The following is a 17,684-nucleotide window of genomic DNA, read 5'->3' as shown; positions in this document are numbered from 1 at the left end:
AAAGCTACATTTGTCAGAGATGATTGAGATGTTCTTCAAATTGAATGATCGACAATATTGAAATTCATAAGATATAATTTGTACATAAAAATAAATATATTATCAATATTAAATGTTTTATAGACATTGTTAAGATTCAAATTAGTCTTGAGAGAGTAATATAAATATTTTAATTAATAGAAAAATGAATGACTAAAGGTGTAAGAATTTTATATTAGTTCATTATTATTCATTTATTTTTAATCTTCAAAAAAATTAATACAAATCAATGAGAAAAACATTACATAAATATTACCCTCTTTAATAACTTTATTGAATAATTGTTTAAGAAAAAAATTAATTTTTTTAGGGGTAGCTGCCCCTGCTCCTTTAATAATCTGAGTCATTGGTTATAGATAATACAATGACAATGTATAAAATTCACATGGTAAATATATATATTTTCAAGAGTAACAAACATTATACAACAATATCATTGCTAATGTGTAGGGATAAAAGGAAAGGGTGTTGAAATTAGAAGCAGTAATAGGTATGGATCGAGTACAATATGTTTTGGTGGGTTTGCCACTCTTCCTCTTCTTCTCCGATATCTTAACCCTCTTCACTACTTCTCCACCTCCACCCACGGCCACAAAACCCTCTCACAACCACCACCACCACCACCATCATCAAGTTGACCCTGTAACCGTCCCTGACTTCCCCTCCCAGGTATTATTATGTATTTTCAATTTCACCTTTCCTTTTTCATCAATCTTATCTATTAATTAATTTATGGTGCTCTCTCTGTTTCTTCATCAATTCAATAGAAGCCCAGCGCCGCCATTATTGGAGGAGATGTTGGTACCGGCAACACTGTCAACATTAATTTCTGCTCTTCTTGCTCCTATAAGTATAACATTTTCACCTCAATTTTCTTTTTTAATTTTTGCTTATTAAGGGAATTCATCCCACTATTTTAGCTAACTACTCTGTGGATACTTAACTTGTATGCAACACTCTTCCCCGCATCGACGCCAATTTGTGATTAGGATTTAGGACTAATCCTATAGATCAGAGGATGCACTGAGATACTACATATGAAATTAATATAAACATTAGCAAAGGTTTTGGTTATGCAAAAGTCTTTTTTTGGAAGTGGTGTATTTAATGGATTAAAAGTCAAGATATTTTTTCTTATAAAAAAGTCAAGATTTTTAGCTCTTAAAGGAAGGCTTCACACTTGGGACAATGATTACCAAAACCCTAAATATATAAGTAACTGAAAAGTGTCCAATATGATACATATTTAACACGTCTACAACAACCATTTTGAGGTATTGGTTCTTCCTAGCTTAGGTGTTTTGGATTATCAGAAGTTAGCCATCGAACTTTTCTTCAAAATATTTGCTATTTCTTATTGTTTCAAATGGTTGAGTTAGGAGAAAGTTGGTCTAAATGGGTGATTGTATTCTATTTAGGGGAACAGCAGTAACAATGAAGAATATGTTGGAGATTGCTTTTCCTGGAACCGAGGTTGTTCTCGCAAATTACCCCCCACCGCTTCCTAAGCGTCTGCTAAGCAAAGTGGTTCCAGTTCTGCAATTTGGTGTTATTGGGGTTGTGATTGGAGGGGAGCAGATTTTCCCAATGTTGGGTTTTGTTGCACCCCCTCCTTGGTATAACAGCTTGCGTGCTAATAAGTTTGGGACCGTTGCCAGTACCTGGCTTCTTGGGAATGCTTTGCAGTCATTCTTACACAGCTCTGGTGCATTTGAAGTTTACTTCAATGGTGAACTGGTTGGTACCTTATTCCATGTTTTATTTGCTCAATCTTTTAGTAATATTCTTTGCTATCGGATCCTCTGATCCTTATCTCTGGTCAAAGCAAGTTTTATTATGATTTTTTTACTCTTCTTGTGCATGTCTACAACAACAACAAAATCTTTATCATAAATCATGTTCATTGATAAAGCATTGATCTCTGTCTTTCTTAATCATTTTGCCTATGGTTTTTTTCTTGATCTTCATCTTCCTCTAGGAATTGGACTAGCCATTCATAATTGGATAGGTTCCTGAGTGTCTCACATGACTATAACAACATTTTTACCACTCCACTTGATTTTCCCAGTTAGCTGAGTATTCATAGGAAAATCTCAATTACTATCTTAAGATGTTAGCTCTGTCATCAATTTTGACACTATCAGTTTCATTCTTGTCTTTCTTCACCGGTGCGCTTAGTTTTTTATTGAATGCAATTTTCATTGGGTGATGTTGTATATAACAACCTAAAAGTAGTTTAAGATGCCTGCAACAAGATCTTATTTTGAGATTGTCGGCAGACTTAGGAATAGGGGCCTGTCCTAAACTTCACCAAAATGAGAAACATCTATGTTGCCTTGTGCCAATGCCAAATAATGCCTCCTGTGAAATTCTTCTTTCAACCATTGTAGTTGGGATTCGGGAACATCTACTTTCAGATTACCATTGTATCAACTTGCTTTTTCTGGGTAGTTGGGAGGGGGCAGTTTTCTACGTCATTTTCAAATTTCAACGCATTCTTTATTTGGTTAATCAGCATCATACTTTGATTATTGTGTTTCTTGGCTTCATTGTTTAAAAGTGTGTAATTTGTTAGGTCATTACTGTTAAGGTTTATTTGCTTATTAATCAACTATTCTTCCAAGCATTGTAGGGGTTCTTTACATTCTTGTCTCTGTTTAAAATTTCTTAACCAATTTTTGACTCCCCACTGCATCCTCAAACCGGATTAAGCGGGAGACTCATTTACTGGGTCACCCTTTTTTACTTTCCTCCCAATGCCCCTTCTGACTCTACTAACTCTAGAGTTACTATGACAATGGTTAAAAGGTCAGGGTAAAATATATTGCATCTTCAATGTTTTTAAATTCTTTATTAACCCCTGAAACTCTTCTGCACTTCAAAGGTGTTCTCTAAACTGAAGGAGGGAAGGTTTCCTGGAGAGATAGAGCTGAAGGATCTAATTAGCAGAAGGATGACAAACTCTAAACTTGATGCCTTTCATGGAGAAGGAGACTTGTATTTGACCAGGCAAGAATAGTGCAATTGGACCTGCTATTGCTTTGTGAACTTGATGCTGCTATATAGACATGTAATAGGAATATCATGTTATAAGGTTTCCAGCTGTTTATTAAACTGGAACATGAATTTTCTTATTGAAAGAACCAAGTAACATACTGAAGACAATGGAAGTTAATTTAAGTTTGCCATAGGCTTACACTATCCTTCTATCCTCAACATTCTGAATAAGCAATCGAGGCTACGTTACTCTGTATAAGTAGACCCCTAAACTACTTGTTCTAGAGATGTATAGATATACATGTTTACAATGCAACCTATAGATATACATTTTACTTCTAGTACTAATTGCTGCTGTTGGTTGTGATGATCGGTTTGTGTCCTTTAAGCAAGAACATGAGTATTTTGAGTCTTGATGCATAAGAAAAAACTTGTTGATCTCACCCTAATGTGAATATTCCAAACTCAAATCCATGTATCCCATAATAAATTAGTTTAGAAATCATCCTTACCATAACTTGTAATCCATTCTGTTTGAATTATGGCTGACACTTTACCTTCTTATTAAAGTTTTGTTTCACAGTCATGAAAAAAAATTATTAGTGGAGTATCATCATGTGATGGGAACTCATCCTTAATTTATGGGATACATGAAAATCCAAATTTGATAGATGTTATTGAATATAGTCAATAACAATATTTACAAAGTTTTGAATTGTTTTTTACTCTATAAAGTCAAACTTAGAAAGTTGAAGTTAATATTTTAAAAGTATTATCCACTTAAAAGTTTGAAAGTTTTTTCACGTTAAAAAGTTATAGGTGTTATTCTACTTTTTGTTCTTTTTCATTTGTTTGTTTACCACTTCCACAAGAATCCTACATTGCATAACATGCAAGAGGAACTCTGTTTTTTTCCCAACATCTTCTGATGTGAAAATGTCATCTTTATATGTGAGTAGTTAGAAGAATTGGCATGGTAATTTTGTAAGAGAGATAGTAATTTAATGAGAGGTTGACAGAGCAAGAAACAAAGCACCATGTTTTTGCATATATGTTTTTGCTTAACTCATTTACTTGGGAAAATTATTGAAATACTGTTTTTTATTTTTCAAAAATCAAGACTCAAAATTTTATTTTCTAAAAGTTCTTTTTAATTGGGTAGTCGTCTTGAGTCATTACAACTTCTCAATAGAAAAGTTTAATTTTCTTCAAAATACACTTTAGAAGTTGTATTAGGTTTTCACAATTCCTCACTAACCCAATTTTTTGTTTAAAATACATTTGGGAGATTGTGTTGGACTATAAGGAATTATCACTTATCAACAGTGTTTGGATCATTGAGAGGGAGTAACAAACAAATAAGACTTATCAACATGTTATTGACTTAGTAATGTAAGACTCAATTAGATTTTCAGAAATACTAAAAGGTTAAAGATTCAATTTCTAAGAGTGACAATCACTCAGCCAACAAGAATTTGTTCCTTATCCCAAAAAATATGAGGGAATAACTTGATAGAAAAAAAAACAACAAAACTTTTGAATTAAAATACAAGAAATGAATTTTGAGAAATAAAGTTTTGCCACTGATTTCTAAATTTTTAATGGTACTATTCCAAAAATATCCGTTTACCTATATTTCTTAATTTTAGATCCCTCACTTTCATTCTTAACATTTATTCCATAATTATTACATTAATGTTTTTTCCATTACATTAATCACTTTAATTTTTAATGTAATATCTATACACTTTTGCTCAAAGATTTATATACAGTAAATATATTATTTATCACTCATTTATATTACTTTTTTTAAGAGTAAATAATAAATAAATATAAATGGTAAATGATACATTGATAATATAAAAAACTATTATAAGTATATACGTATTTTTCTCTTAATTTTTTAAGGTACCTCATAGAGGCATCACCAAAATCTATATATTTATCTTTAATATTTTACATCCTTAGGTTGCTTTAACACTAATTAGTATTAATGTTTATAAAATTTGTGTTTTTGAATTAATTATTACTTTTATTGTTTTAATAGATACATGTACTTGCATATATAATATATTAATAATAATAAGTATACTAATAATAAAATACATCTCACTCTTATAAGAAAGTGGTAACACAAGGATCATCTCTAATATTAAATTGAGAAGTGTATAAAAAATAATTGTTTATTGTGATATTTTTGCTCTTTATATGTAAAACACTTTTATTTTTGAAAGGATAATCAATAGAGTGTAAAATCTGGACATTGACAGTATAAACACATGCACATATTATACATCATTCATTTATATTACTTTTTTTTTTTTAAAATCAACAATAATTAAACATCAATAATAGATGATACAATGACAATGTATAAATATTGTAAAATGTAATGGCATACATCTTTTTATCTAATCAATAACTTGTTTAAATAGTGGAGGATTCTCTTCTGATCCATGTGCCATCACACTCATTGTACTATATATAAATAAATTGGACATACATAACCATCATATTATAGTTACCTCTGAAGTAAGAGATGAATAATTTAGAGTCCTTTCCTCCACATTTCCGCAACCTTAGCCACCACCAACCACCTAGCCCAGCCCCTGAAGATGGTGGCAACCCAACCAAATATTTAGAATCACTTCCAATCATAGACCTTGAAAACTTAAGTAATGATAAGAATAAGGTTGAGGAAGCTTGCAAGAATTGGGGGCTGTTTCGTTTGGTTAACCATGGTATTCCATCTTCCCTATTGAGCCAACTTCATGAACAAACCAAACAGGTTTTTTTTCTATCCTATGAGTCAAAACATGCCTCTTGTGATGGAAGCAATGTAAACTACTTTTGTGGATCCACTGCACTAACTCCTTCTGGAACAACTATACCAACTGAACGTCATAATACCAATTTCTTTGAAGGTTTTGGAATCCCTTCAGATCAACTCTCCAAATTTCACCCACAACTTCCTGATCTTGAATCCTTCAGGTAATGATTTTATTTTCAGTTATTTATGTTTGTGATTTGCCAGCTTAGTTCGATCCATGTAGCCGATACCGGATAAAGATTTGGTTGTTGTTGTTATTACTATTATTTTTTTGTTTATTTTGTTGGCAAGGGTTCTGCTGGTGGAGTATGAAAAGCATATGTCTAGAATTGCTACAACGTTATTTGAGAGATTTGTGAAGAACCTTGAGTTGGAAATGGAAGAATCAAAGTACAACTTAGAAGACAAGACAGGACTTTTCCGTGTTTACCGTTATCTACATTGTTCTGATCCTGATGGTGGTTTAGGCTTGGCGGTGCATACAGATAGTTCAGTATTGACTATATTGAATCAAGAAGATGAAGTGAGTGGACTTGAGGTGCTCAGAGATCATCAATGGCTCACCGTAAAACCCATTTCCAACACATTAATTGTTAACATCGGGGACCTTATGCAGGTTCATATTTATTTGTTTTTAGAGAAAAAGAAATATAATAAATTTAATTGTTTTAAGAGTCAAGGATGGTTAAATATGAATGCGAATAATACAACAATGCAGTAAGAGTCTATAAAATTGATGCATACATTCTTTTCTCATTAGTTAAATATTTTAATATATACACTTGTAAGAATATTGTTCATTATTCATACATACATATTAAATTCTTAATTAAAATATTTACTAAAATTAATATTGATTAGCATTGACATTGATGGATATTTCGGTGCAGGCAATTAGCGATGACAAATACAAAAGCGCTTTACACAGAGTGAAGGTAGACAAGCACAAGGATCGAGTCTCAATAGCCTACTTTATGTACTCTGGTGAAGGTGTTAAGGTTGAAAGCTCTAAGTATAGATCCTTCACTGCTAATCAATATTTAGCACAAGTTCAACAAGATATCGAAACCATAGGTCATAAAATTGGGCTGTCAAGGTTTAAGCGTAATGAGGATAATTGAACTTTGTTGTATTCCTAAATGTTAATTACTTCTCTTCTATTAGTTAAATAATACAACAAGTTTGAAATTTGGAATAATCGGGTTAAGTGTTTTTGTGCGTCGTGTGTGGGTGGTTGAGCTTAGCGGCAACGCACATTGTAACCTATTGTTGGAGCCTCTTCTATTATATGAAATTGGAACAACTGAGTTCTTTATTTTTGTTTATTTATTGTATTTTTAATCATAACTTAATGTTTTCACGAGGTTGTCATATACTCCGAAAGATCTAATAAAAAATCATAACTTAATATTAATCTATAAGTGAGTCATTGGTTATAAAAAGATCATGACTTAATATTAATCTATTTTAAGATAGGTGTTTAATTATTTATGCCCAGAATGAAAATTGGTGGGATAGGAGATTGACATAAGATCTTAATTAGTTCTTAAGAGATATCCTTAGATAATGGATTTTCCATTCATAGTAAACTGACAAAATAAACACTTAGCTAAACAAGTACATTAGATAAGAGTTCAAATCACACCATTCACAATAAAACATAATGCATCATTTTCTGAAAGCTTCATCTACAAAGCATTGCCTGAATGCATAATAGTGATAATAATAATAATACAGCAGGGAAATTTTTCATTGAAGTTCACTTTTATTATCTTCATTCTTGGTAAATTATTCCTTGCCACACCTCATCCTAGCCCTGGATGGCAACACCAAGAGGAGCTTCAGTAGGTATAATTTTCTCAAATTCCACAGTTTTGTTGACTTGGTTATTCTGATTGTCATAATCTGAAATGTGCACTCCAAGTGCTGCTCTACCTGATGGATCAAGGTTTTTAGACCAGGCAGCATCCCACTCGATAGCTTTCGCCGTGCTACAAGCGACACTCGGTCCCCCAGGAACAGTGAGGCTGGCTGAGTTCTGCAAAACCAAATTAAAAAACACAAGTGTTTGAATCAGACCCATGTTAAATTTTGTGTGTAATAAACGGATTTTACCAAAAGATTAAGCTATTAGGTGAGTAAAGGCATATGAATTATTTTATATCTAATATCACGTTATTATGAATCGACTTTCCAAAAAACTTAGCATGCAGGTGAAGGCACATAAATGAATGATATTATATATGTAACATGTCTCTTATAGTTTCAATCAAATTAAGGAGTTCATTGATTAACTTGCCTGAGGGAAGAACCTCTCAAAGATCATTCTGTAATAATATGCTTCTTTGGTATTTGGGGTGTTATGTGGGAAGATATTACCAGCATTAAGCATCATTTTATCAGTCACCTGTGAGAAAATGTCAACAATCAATTATTAGCAGCAGTAATTTTATGACATTAGCCAAGTCCATTACTGAATTGTAGAGAGAAAGGTTGAATTCATTACATGTTTTGCAGCATGGGCTTTAAGGCCATCAATCCAACCATAGCCAACTCCATCACTGAATTGTTCTTTCTGTCTATACAAAATGTGCTGCATGAAATGAAATGTTTAGGTGTTAGTTTAATCAATTAATCTTGCAAAGATCTATAGATATTGCAACAAATTGCAGAGTACCTTTGGCAGATAAGGATGCTCTTCATCATCAAAGGCCCTCCTCAGAACCCATTTCTCAATTCTTCCTTCGTCTCGTTTTATCTGAACATATTAAAATAGAATACCAGCATCATAAAATAATGTCAAAAATTTTAAGAGATGATATAACCAAATCAAAGTTTTTTTTACTCATACCATTTTATGCTCAGGGTCAATATTCATTGCAACATTGATAAACTCCTTGTCCAAGAATGGAACTCGAGCTTCCAGACCCCAAGCAAATGTTGATTTATTGGCTCGCTGACAATCATATTGGTGGAGTGCTTTAATCTGCACAGAAGTAAGCATATCTATTAAGTAAATAACACTTATACTTCAACTCTTCATATTGTTCTAACAATGAGCAATTGAGCCTGATAAAATTATGACCTTTCGGCATGTTTCTTGGTGAAACTCTTCCTTGTTAGGTGCCTTGTGGAAGTATAAATACCCTCCAAATATCTCATCAGATCCTTCACCAGAGATAACCCATTTGACACCCAGTGACTTTATCTTCCTAGACATCAGAAACATAGGTGTGCTTGCTCTAATTGTAGTCACATCATATGTTTCCACATGGTAGATAACATCCTCAATGGCATCTAATCCATCCTGCATATACCATATCATATATCATTGACAAATTATGATTTTTAATAAATTGAAGGACCCCAATTTTTTAGGTGAAAAGTACTGTTTCATGTAGATACCTGAACAGTGTATTGAAACTCATGGTGGACAGTTCCTAAATAGTCTGCAACCTCTTTACCAGCCTTCAGATCTGGTGAACCCTACTCAACAAAATATGACTAAGGATTAAAACAAAATAAGATGTTTTGAATCATTCAAATTTTGAATCAATGTTTTAAAAGTTAGATTAGACCGGTCGGTTGGACTGATCATATCCTTGACTAGTTATGTTCTAAGTTCACACATTACCCAATTCAACCATGAATTAATCATGGTTCAACTACATATCTAATTGGTTAAATTAACCAAACCATGACCTGGAAACTTGGCCTGTTTAATATCTGGTTGGGTATTTTTTAAACATCATTATGAACAGATATGCACCTCAAGGCCGACACAGAACGAATGTAATTTTGATCCCCATTGCTCAGCAGCCTTTGTCGTTGCGAGGTAGCGAGAAGTGATGGATGCAACCAAGGAAGAGTCCAAACCTCCAGATAGTAGGACACCAAAGGGAACATCAGTCATCAACCTTTTAATCACAGCCTGTAATCACAATGACTATATCAGATGTACTCATGAAAAAGTTTCTATACATAAGGAACTTGTTTGGTGAAGTTTCAATACATAATATGTATTTAGCCTTTTTTGTGAATCTTATTACCTTCTCAAAGGCATGCCTCAAAGCAAGAGGATCATAAGGGGCTGATGGAATAGCCTGAGAGAACCAAGGAGGGTTGTACCATCTGCGAAATCCGCTTTCTCTGCTAGAGTACAAATGACCGGGTGGAAAAACTTCAAAATGTTCACAATCATCATTCAACCCTTTCATTTCTGATGAAATCCACACAGACCCTGAATCCAGAGTAGTACCAAACTTGTCAAAATTGTATTCAATTCAAACATGTTCAAAGTACAAACTTAAATAAAACAAGTGAATTCTAATTCTATTGCAGATTATAACATAATTATTACCATCCAAGCCCCAACCAATGTACAGAGAAGTGACCCCTATAGCATCACGAGCCACTATATAACTGTTGTCACGAGTATCCAGTAGAACAAATGAAAAGATACCATCCAGCATATCCACAAAGTTCTCTCCATGTTCTTCATACTATTGAAAACATTAACATCAGTAACAAAGCAACGACATAATTACAATTAATGAAAGAAATGATGTTCTAAATTTTCTTTTGATTGATGATTATTTATTACAATTAACATTTTAAACAGGTTAGAACTAGTTGAAAAGTATAGTAAAGATGACTAACCAGGTGAGCAATAACATCACAGTCACTTCCGGTTCGGAACTTGTGATTCGGCAGTTGTTTCCTGAGCTCTTCATGGTTATAAATCTCTCCATTTACCTGTTTTCAATTATGACATTTATCATAAATCATAATTTACAGCTAATAACTCAAAAAAATATACTCTATGGGAAACACAAAATCAAGGAAATGAACATTAGTAGCCTAAACGAAAAAATTCACAGTAATAGATTTTCACCCAAAAGCTTAAGATAATAAATTTTTAATCTTTTTACTTTTATGGTCTTACTTAATCTATTTCTCATGAATATAGCATTCAACATATGAGCTTGGATTTCTTACACATGCTAGTATGGGATACCTTAGATTTAGAAATCAGTTTTTAACATGATAAACAGTTTTGCTTATTACAGTTACCAACACCTCAATAGTATAAAACTAATTAGTTATCACTAAATGGCATTCTTTCGTCACAGTGTCCGGACCCGTCAAATACATGCAAAACCACATACACTTGCCATAGGAATGACATAGCGCATGAATAGCGCAGACTCTACTACAGAGCCGAACATCCATCTGAACACTGTGGATTACCCTCTGCCATGCGGCAAGGACATGTCTAATATATAGCTACAGATAGACTGATAGTATAGTAGTAGAGGTTTGTGGTTTTATTTGACCGATCCCGACATTGGGATGGACAAGTATGATAATTAAAAAAACTATGATTGATGTTGAACATATTGGCCTACCGTGACAACAACAGATTTGTCTTCATTAAAGAGAGGTTGATCACCAGAAGCAGGATCAACTATGGCCAACCGTTGATGAGCCAAATAACAATCACCATGTTGGTGAAGCCCACTCCAATCGGGACCACGGTGCTTCAATCTGTATGTGTTACATCATCAATCACACACAAATAAATATTATTATTAATCAATCATCATAATAGACCTTCTAAAAAGGTACAAATTAACAATCTTATTAGCTAAATTGTATAAGATCTCAATGTACCTTTAACTGATTAAAGGTAATATACATTTACTTATTCACTCTACACTACTCAAGCATATTTTAAAGAAACTTTACCCAATGTCCACAAATATATCATTCAATTATAAATCACTTACAATTATTTAATTTTCAATCGTCATTCTGTTTTGGACTTTTCCTACAAAGAATGACCAATAATTGAATTTCAACCTGGACCCCACACGCCACTTGTTTATGTTAATATGAGTAAGTGATCTGATTAGAATATATTTCATTTCATAGATGCCCACCTATCTTATCAAAGTCTTGTTCAGATTGGTATCTGGTCCTGATATAAAGCCGTAAGTATAATTTATTAATTCCACCATGCTTTATTCATTTGCCTTAAATATTTTATGGATAAGACACCACCATCATGGTTTAATTAAGGAAATGTAATATGTCACTTAGGCCCTATGTTATTCTTTTTCGTCATCATCCACCTCTTAATAACTCCGCAAAAATAGTGATTGGTAAAAGAGTTTGATGGATAAATATATGCATCATACATGATGTCACACCAAGATATCTTGATTGGGAAAAAATAAATTATTACATTTTTATATTAAATTATCATTCCCTCCTTCCTTATTATGTTAGAGTAAAAAGTTATTTTTATTTACTTATCCATCTAAAAGATGAATAAAGCATTAATGGTTAGATTTTCAGTATTTTTAAGTTATATGTTTAGCATTAACAAATAATTTTATAGAAAGAGATAGTTAATGAAATCATCTATACTCCTATACTATATATAAAGCCAAAACATATTATAACTAATTACATGGCATAATTTTCACTTACATGTTTTGCCCTTATAATTAATAATTATTATAATGTTTTTCCATACAATAAAATTAGAGGAAGTTATTAAATATATCAAACTACCAATGCATTTTTTAATAATATCACAATTCATTTTTATATTTTTATCAAAAAATTACAATATAATGTATGAAAAAAGTGATATATTTCTCTAAAATTAAATATTCAATACTAAAAAGTAAAAAATGTGGCGGCAGACATATAGTAACTGTCGGCACTCTAGTATTAATAATGATTAAAGAAATTTATATATTGAAAAAGAAAAAGGAAGATTGATGAAAATTAACTATATTAATTATATAAGCTTAGTTTGTATTTATCTCCTAATTATAAATAATAAGAAACCGGAGGAAGCCATACTTTTTTTTTAGCACATCCGAAAAATGAATAATTCTTTAATAGTTAAGTAAAGGAATGTCTTATATTATAAAAATAAATAACACAAATGGTGAAACATAATATTTGGTCACCCGTATTCAACAACTATTAGGGAATTAAAGCTACTGTCACAAGTTGCTCATTGGAAAAGAATCTCATTGTTAATTTTATCTTTATACTTAAAAATAAAAATGTTATCACATTGCATAATGTTATAAAAAAATTCTTATTTGTTATGCACTTTTCTATTAAGTAATGAAGATGATCCTAATCTACATTGAAAAATAATTCTCTCCTATAATACATGACATCACCCTACTATATTTATTTTCTTATAGAAGTTGCACATTAATCATACCATATGACATCACTTTTGTTAAAGACACTAGACACTATTAACTTTCTTGTACAAATATAATAAATATAAGTATAATTTCTCTAGAGAATAAGTTAGGATGATGCTTTGCGAATTTGGCGACTCACGCAATCAAATTTACCAAATAAGATGGCCCCATAATGTCGGATAATAATTGGGTTAAAAATGTCAAGAATTATATAAATTAAAGAGAACCGATTTCAAAAAATTAATTACATCAAATATTTTCTAAAAGTTATATTCAACTCAATTTCAAGTAGGTAAGTGTAATTTTAATATCGTTCTTCAAATAAGGTCATATAATAATTGATATGATTTATAAATTAAGAAGTAAATGAAATTTGCTCGTACAAAAAAACAGAGCTCAATACTTAGATGACTTTAATACTGATATGGTGTTAATGTATAATTGGTTACCATATTATTTATTAATTATATATTATTTTTATTTAAGAACCAACCATAAAAACTTAAATACAAATAATGATAAAAAGTTAGAGTGGCAAAAGAATGATTGCCTGCGAGAAAGCTCAAGGACGCGAACCCTAGTGGCTTGAGAGGTGTCAGAACAACCAAGCAGAGCAAGTATACCACACATTATGGAACAATAGAGTTATTATGAAGAGAAAGAAGAAAGAAAGAGAGAAAGGAAAATAGAAGAGAATTGAAGAAAAACACTACCAATTATGATAGTTTAGAGTTGAAAGAAAGTGTTGTTTGTTTAGCATAACAATCTCTTCTCCGGACACGTATTTATATGCATAGCATATCTTAATTATGGGCTCCACCACGGGGGTTCCCATTAAACGCGGTCGTTGCTGTTGCTTTCTCTCTTCTACTTATATTTCACAATTATTGCTTATTTATAGCAACCACACTTTCTCAAATTACAAACAAAAACAAATAAATTAGCATTTTACATATAACTCACTCCACGCATTTTTAGTATATACACACGAGGTGTTACAAAATAACTGTGTTAAATTTTTTTGATAAAAAATAATTTTAGTTAACAAATTATAAGCCATTTGTCTTTTACGTAATATAATAAATTTTGAAAGAAAAAGAATGTCATGTGAGTTAAAACATGAAGGGTGTTATTAGAAAGAAGCGAGAGGGGTGGGGATACCTTCTATTAATGGATAGGGAAGTACATCAAAAAGTATATTTGGTCTATCACTTTTTGCACCACTTCATATAATATCACATGATTAGTTAAAAAAATTATTTAAATTAAAATTACAATTATTAAATATTTTTCTGGTTAATCATATCTCCCTCCTCATATATAAAGTGACACAGAAGAGTAAAACAATAGATATGAACCCAATACATCATAAGTAAAAAAAATAGATAATATGATATAACATTTTTATCCCTTCTTAAAACATAATAGTATAAAAATTTTCTCCTTAGACGTATAAAATCAATAATTTTTCTATTCATTGATGGAGTGGAGTCAGATTGAGAGGGGATGAGGACAATAAATTTATATAAAATGAGTTTAAATAGGTTCACTAAGAAAACTCCTTTAAAAAAATGAGACAAAGTCGCTACTTGTTAAAGAAATGAAATGACGTCAAAAAAGGAATGGAAACGTGATCCCTTGTGGTTATCTGCACGTTCACACTGCACTGCCATTATTACACTCAAGTTTATCTCTTATCCTTTTTACCTACTTTTTTTTTTCTTTTACTTTTTTTAAAGATTTTGGTGTTCGCTTCTCCAAGTATTATTATTTTACTTTTAGTGTAAAATGATTTAAAGGTTGATTTTTGTCAGGGAACATTATTGTTCTTATAATACAATTAAATAATTAAAAAAAGCAACATACTTCAATTACAATACTCTTCTAAAAATAATTTAACAAATGAATTTAATAGATTAAATATACTAAATTATTAAATTATAATTTTTAAAACGCACGTGTTTACATCCGATATGATGAAAGGAATTTGCTATAATTGATTTACTTCAAGAATGAGTGAATTGAAAATTAAAATAACTTGATCAATGCAATATAATGTATGAAAAAAGTGATATATTTCTCTAAAATTAAATATTCAATACTAAAAAGTAAAAAATGTGGCGGCAGACATATAGTAACTGTCGGCACTCTAGTATTAATAATGATTAAAGAAATTTATATATTGAAAAAGAAAAAGGAAGATTGATGAAAATTAACTATATTAATTATATAAGCTTAGTTTGTATTTATCTCCTAATTATAAATAATAAGAAACCGGAGGAAGCCATACTTTTTTTTTAGCACATCCGAAAAATGAATAATTCTTTAATAGTTAAGTAAAGGAATGTCTTATATTATAAAAATAAATAACACAAATGGTGAAACATAATATTTGGTCACCCGTATTCAACAACTATTAGGGAATTAAAGCTACTGTCACAAGTTGCTCATTGGAAAAGAATCTCATTGTTAATTTTATCTTTATACTTAAAAATAAAAATGTTATCACATTGCATAATGTTATAAAAAAATTCTTATTTGTTATGCACTTTTCTATTAAGTAATGAAGATGATCCTAATCTACATTGAAAAATAATTCTCTCCTATAATACATGACATCACCCTACTATATTTATTTTCTTATAGAAGTTGCACATTAATCATACCATATGACATCACTTTTGTTAAAGACACTAGACACTATTAACTTTCTTGTACAAATATAATAAATATAAGTATAATTTCTCTAGAGAATAAGTTAGGATGATGCTTTGCGAATTTGGCGACTCACGCAATCAAATTTACCAAATAAGATGGCCCCATAATGTCGGATAATAATTGGGTTAAAAATGTCAAGAATTATATAAATTAAAGAGAACCGATTTCAAAAAATTAATTACATCAAATATTTTCTAAAAGTTATATTCAACTCAATTTCAAGTAGGTAAGTGTAATTTTAATATCGTTCTTCAAATAAGGTCATATAATAATTGATATGATTTATAAATTAAGAAGTAAATGAAATTTGCTCGTACAAAAAAACAGAGCTCAATACTTAGATGACTTTAATACTGATATGGTGTTAATGTATAATTGGTTACCATATTATTTATTAATTATATATTATTTTTATTTAAGAACCAACCATAAAAACTTAAATACAAATAATGATAAAAAGTTAGAGTGGCAAAAGAATGATTGCCTGCGAGAAAGCTCAAGGACGCGAACCCTAGTGGCTTGAGAGGTGTCAGAACAACCAAGCAGAGCAAGTATACCACACATTATGGAACAATAGAGTTATTATGAAGAGAAAGAAGAAAGAAAGAGAGAAAGGAAAATAGAAGAGAATTGAAGAAAAACACTACCAATTATGATAGTTTAGAGTTGAAAGAAAGTGTTGTTTGTTTAGCATAACAATCTCTTCTCCGGACACGTATTTATATGCATAGCATATCTTAATTATGGGCTCCACCACGGGGGTTCCCATTAAACGCGGTCGTTGCTGTTGCTTTCTCTCTTCTACTTATATTTCACAATTATTGCTTATTTATAGCAACCACACTTTCTCAAATTACAAACAAAAACAAATAAATTAGCATTTTACATATAACTCACTCCACGCATTTTTAGTATATACACACGAGGTGTTACAAAATAACTGTGTTAAATTTTTTTGATAAAAAATAATTTTAGTTAACAAATTATAAGCCATTTGTCTTTTACGTAATATAATAAATTTTGAAAGAAAAAGAATGTCATGTGAGTTAAAACATGAAGGGTGTTATTAGAAAGAAGCGAGAGGGGTGGGGATACCTTCTATTAATGGATAGGGAAGTACATCAAAAAGTATATTTGGTCTATCACTTTTTGCACCACTTCATATAATATCACATGATTAGTTAAAAAAATTATTTAAATTAAAATTACAATTATTAAATATTTTTCTGGTTAATCATATCTCCCTCCTCATATATAAAGTGACACAGAAGAGTAAAACAATAGATATGAACCCAATACATCATAAGTAAAAAAAATAGATAATATGATATAACATTTTTATCCCTTCTTAAAACATAATAGTATAAAAATTTTCTCCTTAGACGTATAAAATCAATAATTTTTCTATTCATTGATGGAGTGGAGTCAGATTGAGAGGGGATGAGGACAATAAATTTATATAAAATGAGTTTAAATAGGTTCACTAAGAAAACTCCTTTAAAAAAATGAGACAAAGTCGCTACTTGTTAAAGAAATGAAATGACGTCAAAAAAGGAATGGAAACGTGATCCCTTGTGGTTATCTGCACGTTCACACTGCACTGCCATTATTACACTCAAGTTTATCTCTTATCCTTTTTACCTACTTTTTTTTTTCTTTTACTTTTTTTAAAGATTTTGGTGTTCGCTTCTCCAAGTATTATTATTTTACTTTTAGTGTAAAATGATTTAAAGGTTGATTTTTGTCAGGGAACATTATTGTTCTTATAATACAATTAAATAATTAAAAAAAGCAACATACTTCAATTACAATACTCTTCTAAAAATAATTTAACAAATGAATTTAATAGATTAAATATACTA

The 17,684-nt window shown here is 30.8% G+C and overlaps 3 protein-coding genes across 4 annotated transcripts; 2 read left to right on the top strand and 1 right to left on the bottom strand.

The window, feature by feature from the left end:
* LOC109360243 (selT-like protein) lies at positions 499-3,244 on the top strand. The gene is made up of 4 exons (XM_019604971.1): positions 499-708; positions 807-889; positions 1,458-1,776; positions 2,924-3,244. The coding sequence occupies exons 1-4, from the start codon at positions 532-534 to the stop codon at positions 3,056-3,058; spliced, it is 714 nt and encodes a 237-aa protein (XP_019460516.1). The 5' UTR covers positions 499-531; the 3' UTR covers positions 3,059-3,244.
* LOC109359131 (gibberellin 2-beta-dioxygenase 8-like) lies at positions 5,523-7,188 on the top strand. The gene is made up of 3 exons (XM_019603677.1): positions 5,523-6,027; positions 6,158-6,482; positions 6,757-7,188. The coding sequence occupies exons 1-3, from the start codon at positions 5,576-5,578 to the stop codon at positions 6,985-6,987; spliced, it is 1,008 nt and encodes a 335-aa protein (XP_019459222.1). The 5' UTR covers positions 5,523-5,575; the 3' UTR covers positions 6,988-7,188.
* On the bottom strand, positions 7,452-16,504 carry LOC109360790 (asparagine synthetase [glutamine-hydrolyzing] 1). Of its 2 annotated transcripts, none has more exons than XM_019605912.1 (13): positions 16,307-16,504; positions 11,275-11,413; positions 10,526-10,621; positions 10,227-10,368; positions 9,916-10,106; positions 9,636-9,797; positions 9,272-9,352; positions 8,952-9,173; positions 8,718-8,852; positions 8,544-8,624; positions 8,373-8,459; positions 8,166-8,273; positions 7,452-7,904 (listed from the first exon to the last, which is right to left on the bottom strand). In XM_019605912.1, exons 1-13 carry the CDS (start codon positions 16,384-16,386, stop codon positions 7,677-7,679), a joined length of 1,752 nt encoding a protein of 583 aa, XP_019461457.1. In that variant the 5' UTR covers positions 16,387-16,504; the 3' UTR covers positions 7,452-7,676. The 2 variants fall into 2 exon arrangements, with proteins under 2 accessions (XP_019461457.1, XP_019461456.1); XM_019605911.1 differs by lacking the exon at positions 16,307-16,504 and adding an exon at positions 13,655-13,852.

This window comes from Lupinus angustifolius, chromosome LG11 (assembly GCF_001865875.1).
Source record: "Lupinus angustifolius cultivar Tanjil chromosome LG11, LupAngTanjil_v1.0, whole genome shotgun sequence".
In the NCBI taxonomy this organism is placed as follows: Eukaryota; Viridiplantae; Streptophyta; class Magnoliopsida; order Fabales; family Fabaceae; genus Lupinus; species Lupinus angustifolius.
Note: the sequence above shows the minus strand (reverse complement) of the source record. Positions and strands in the feature narration are given on the sequence as shown.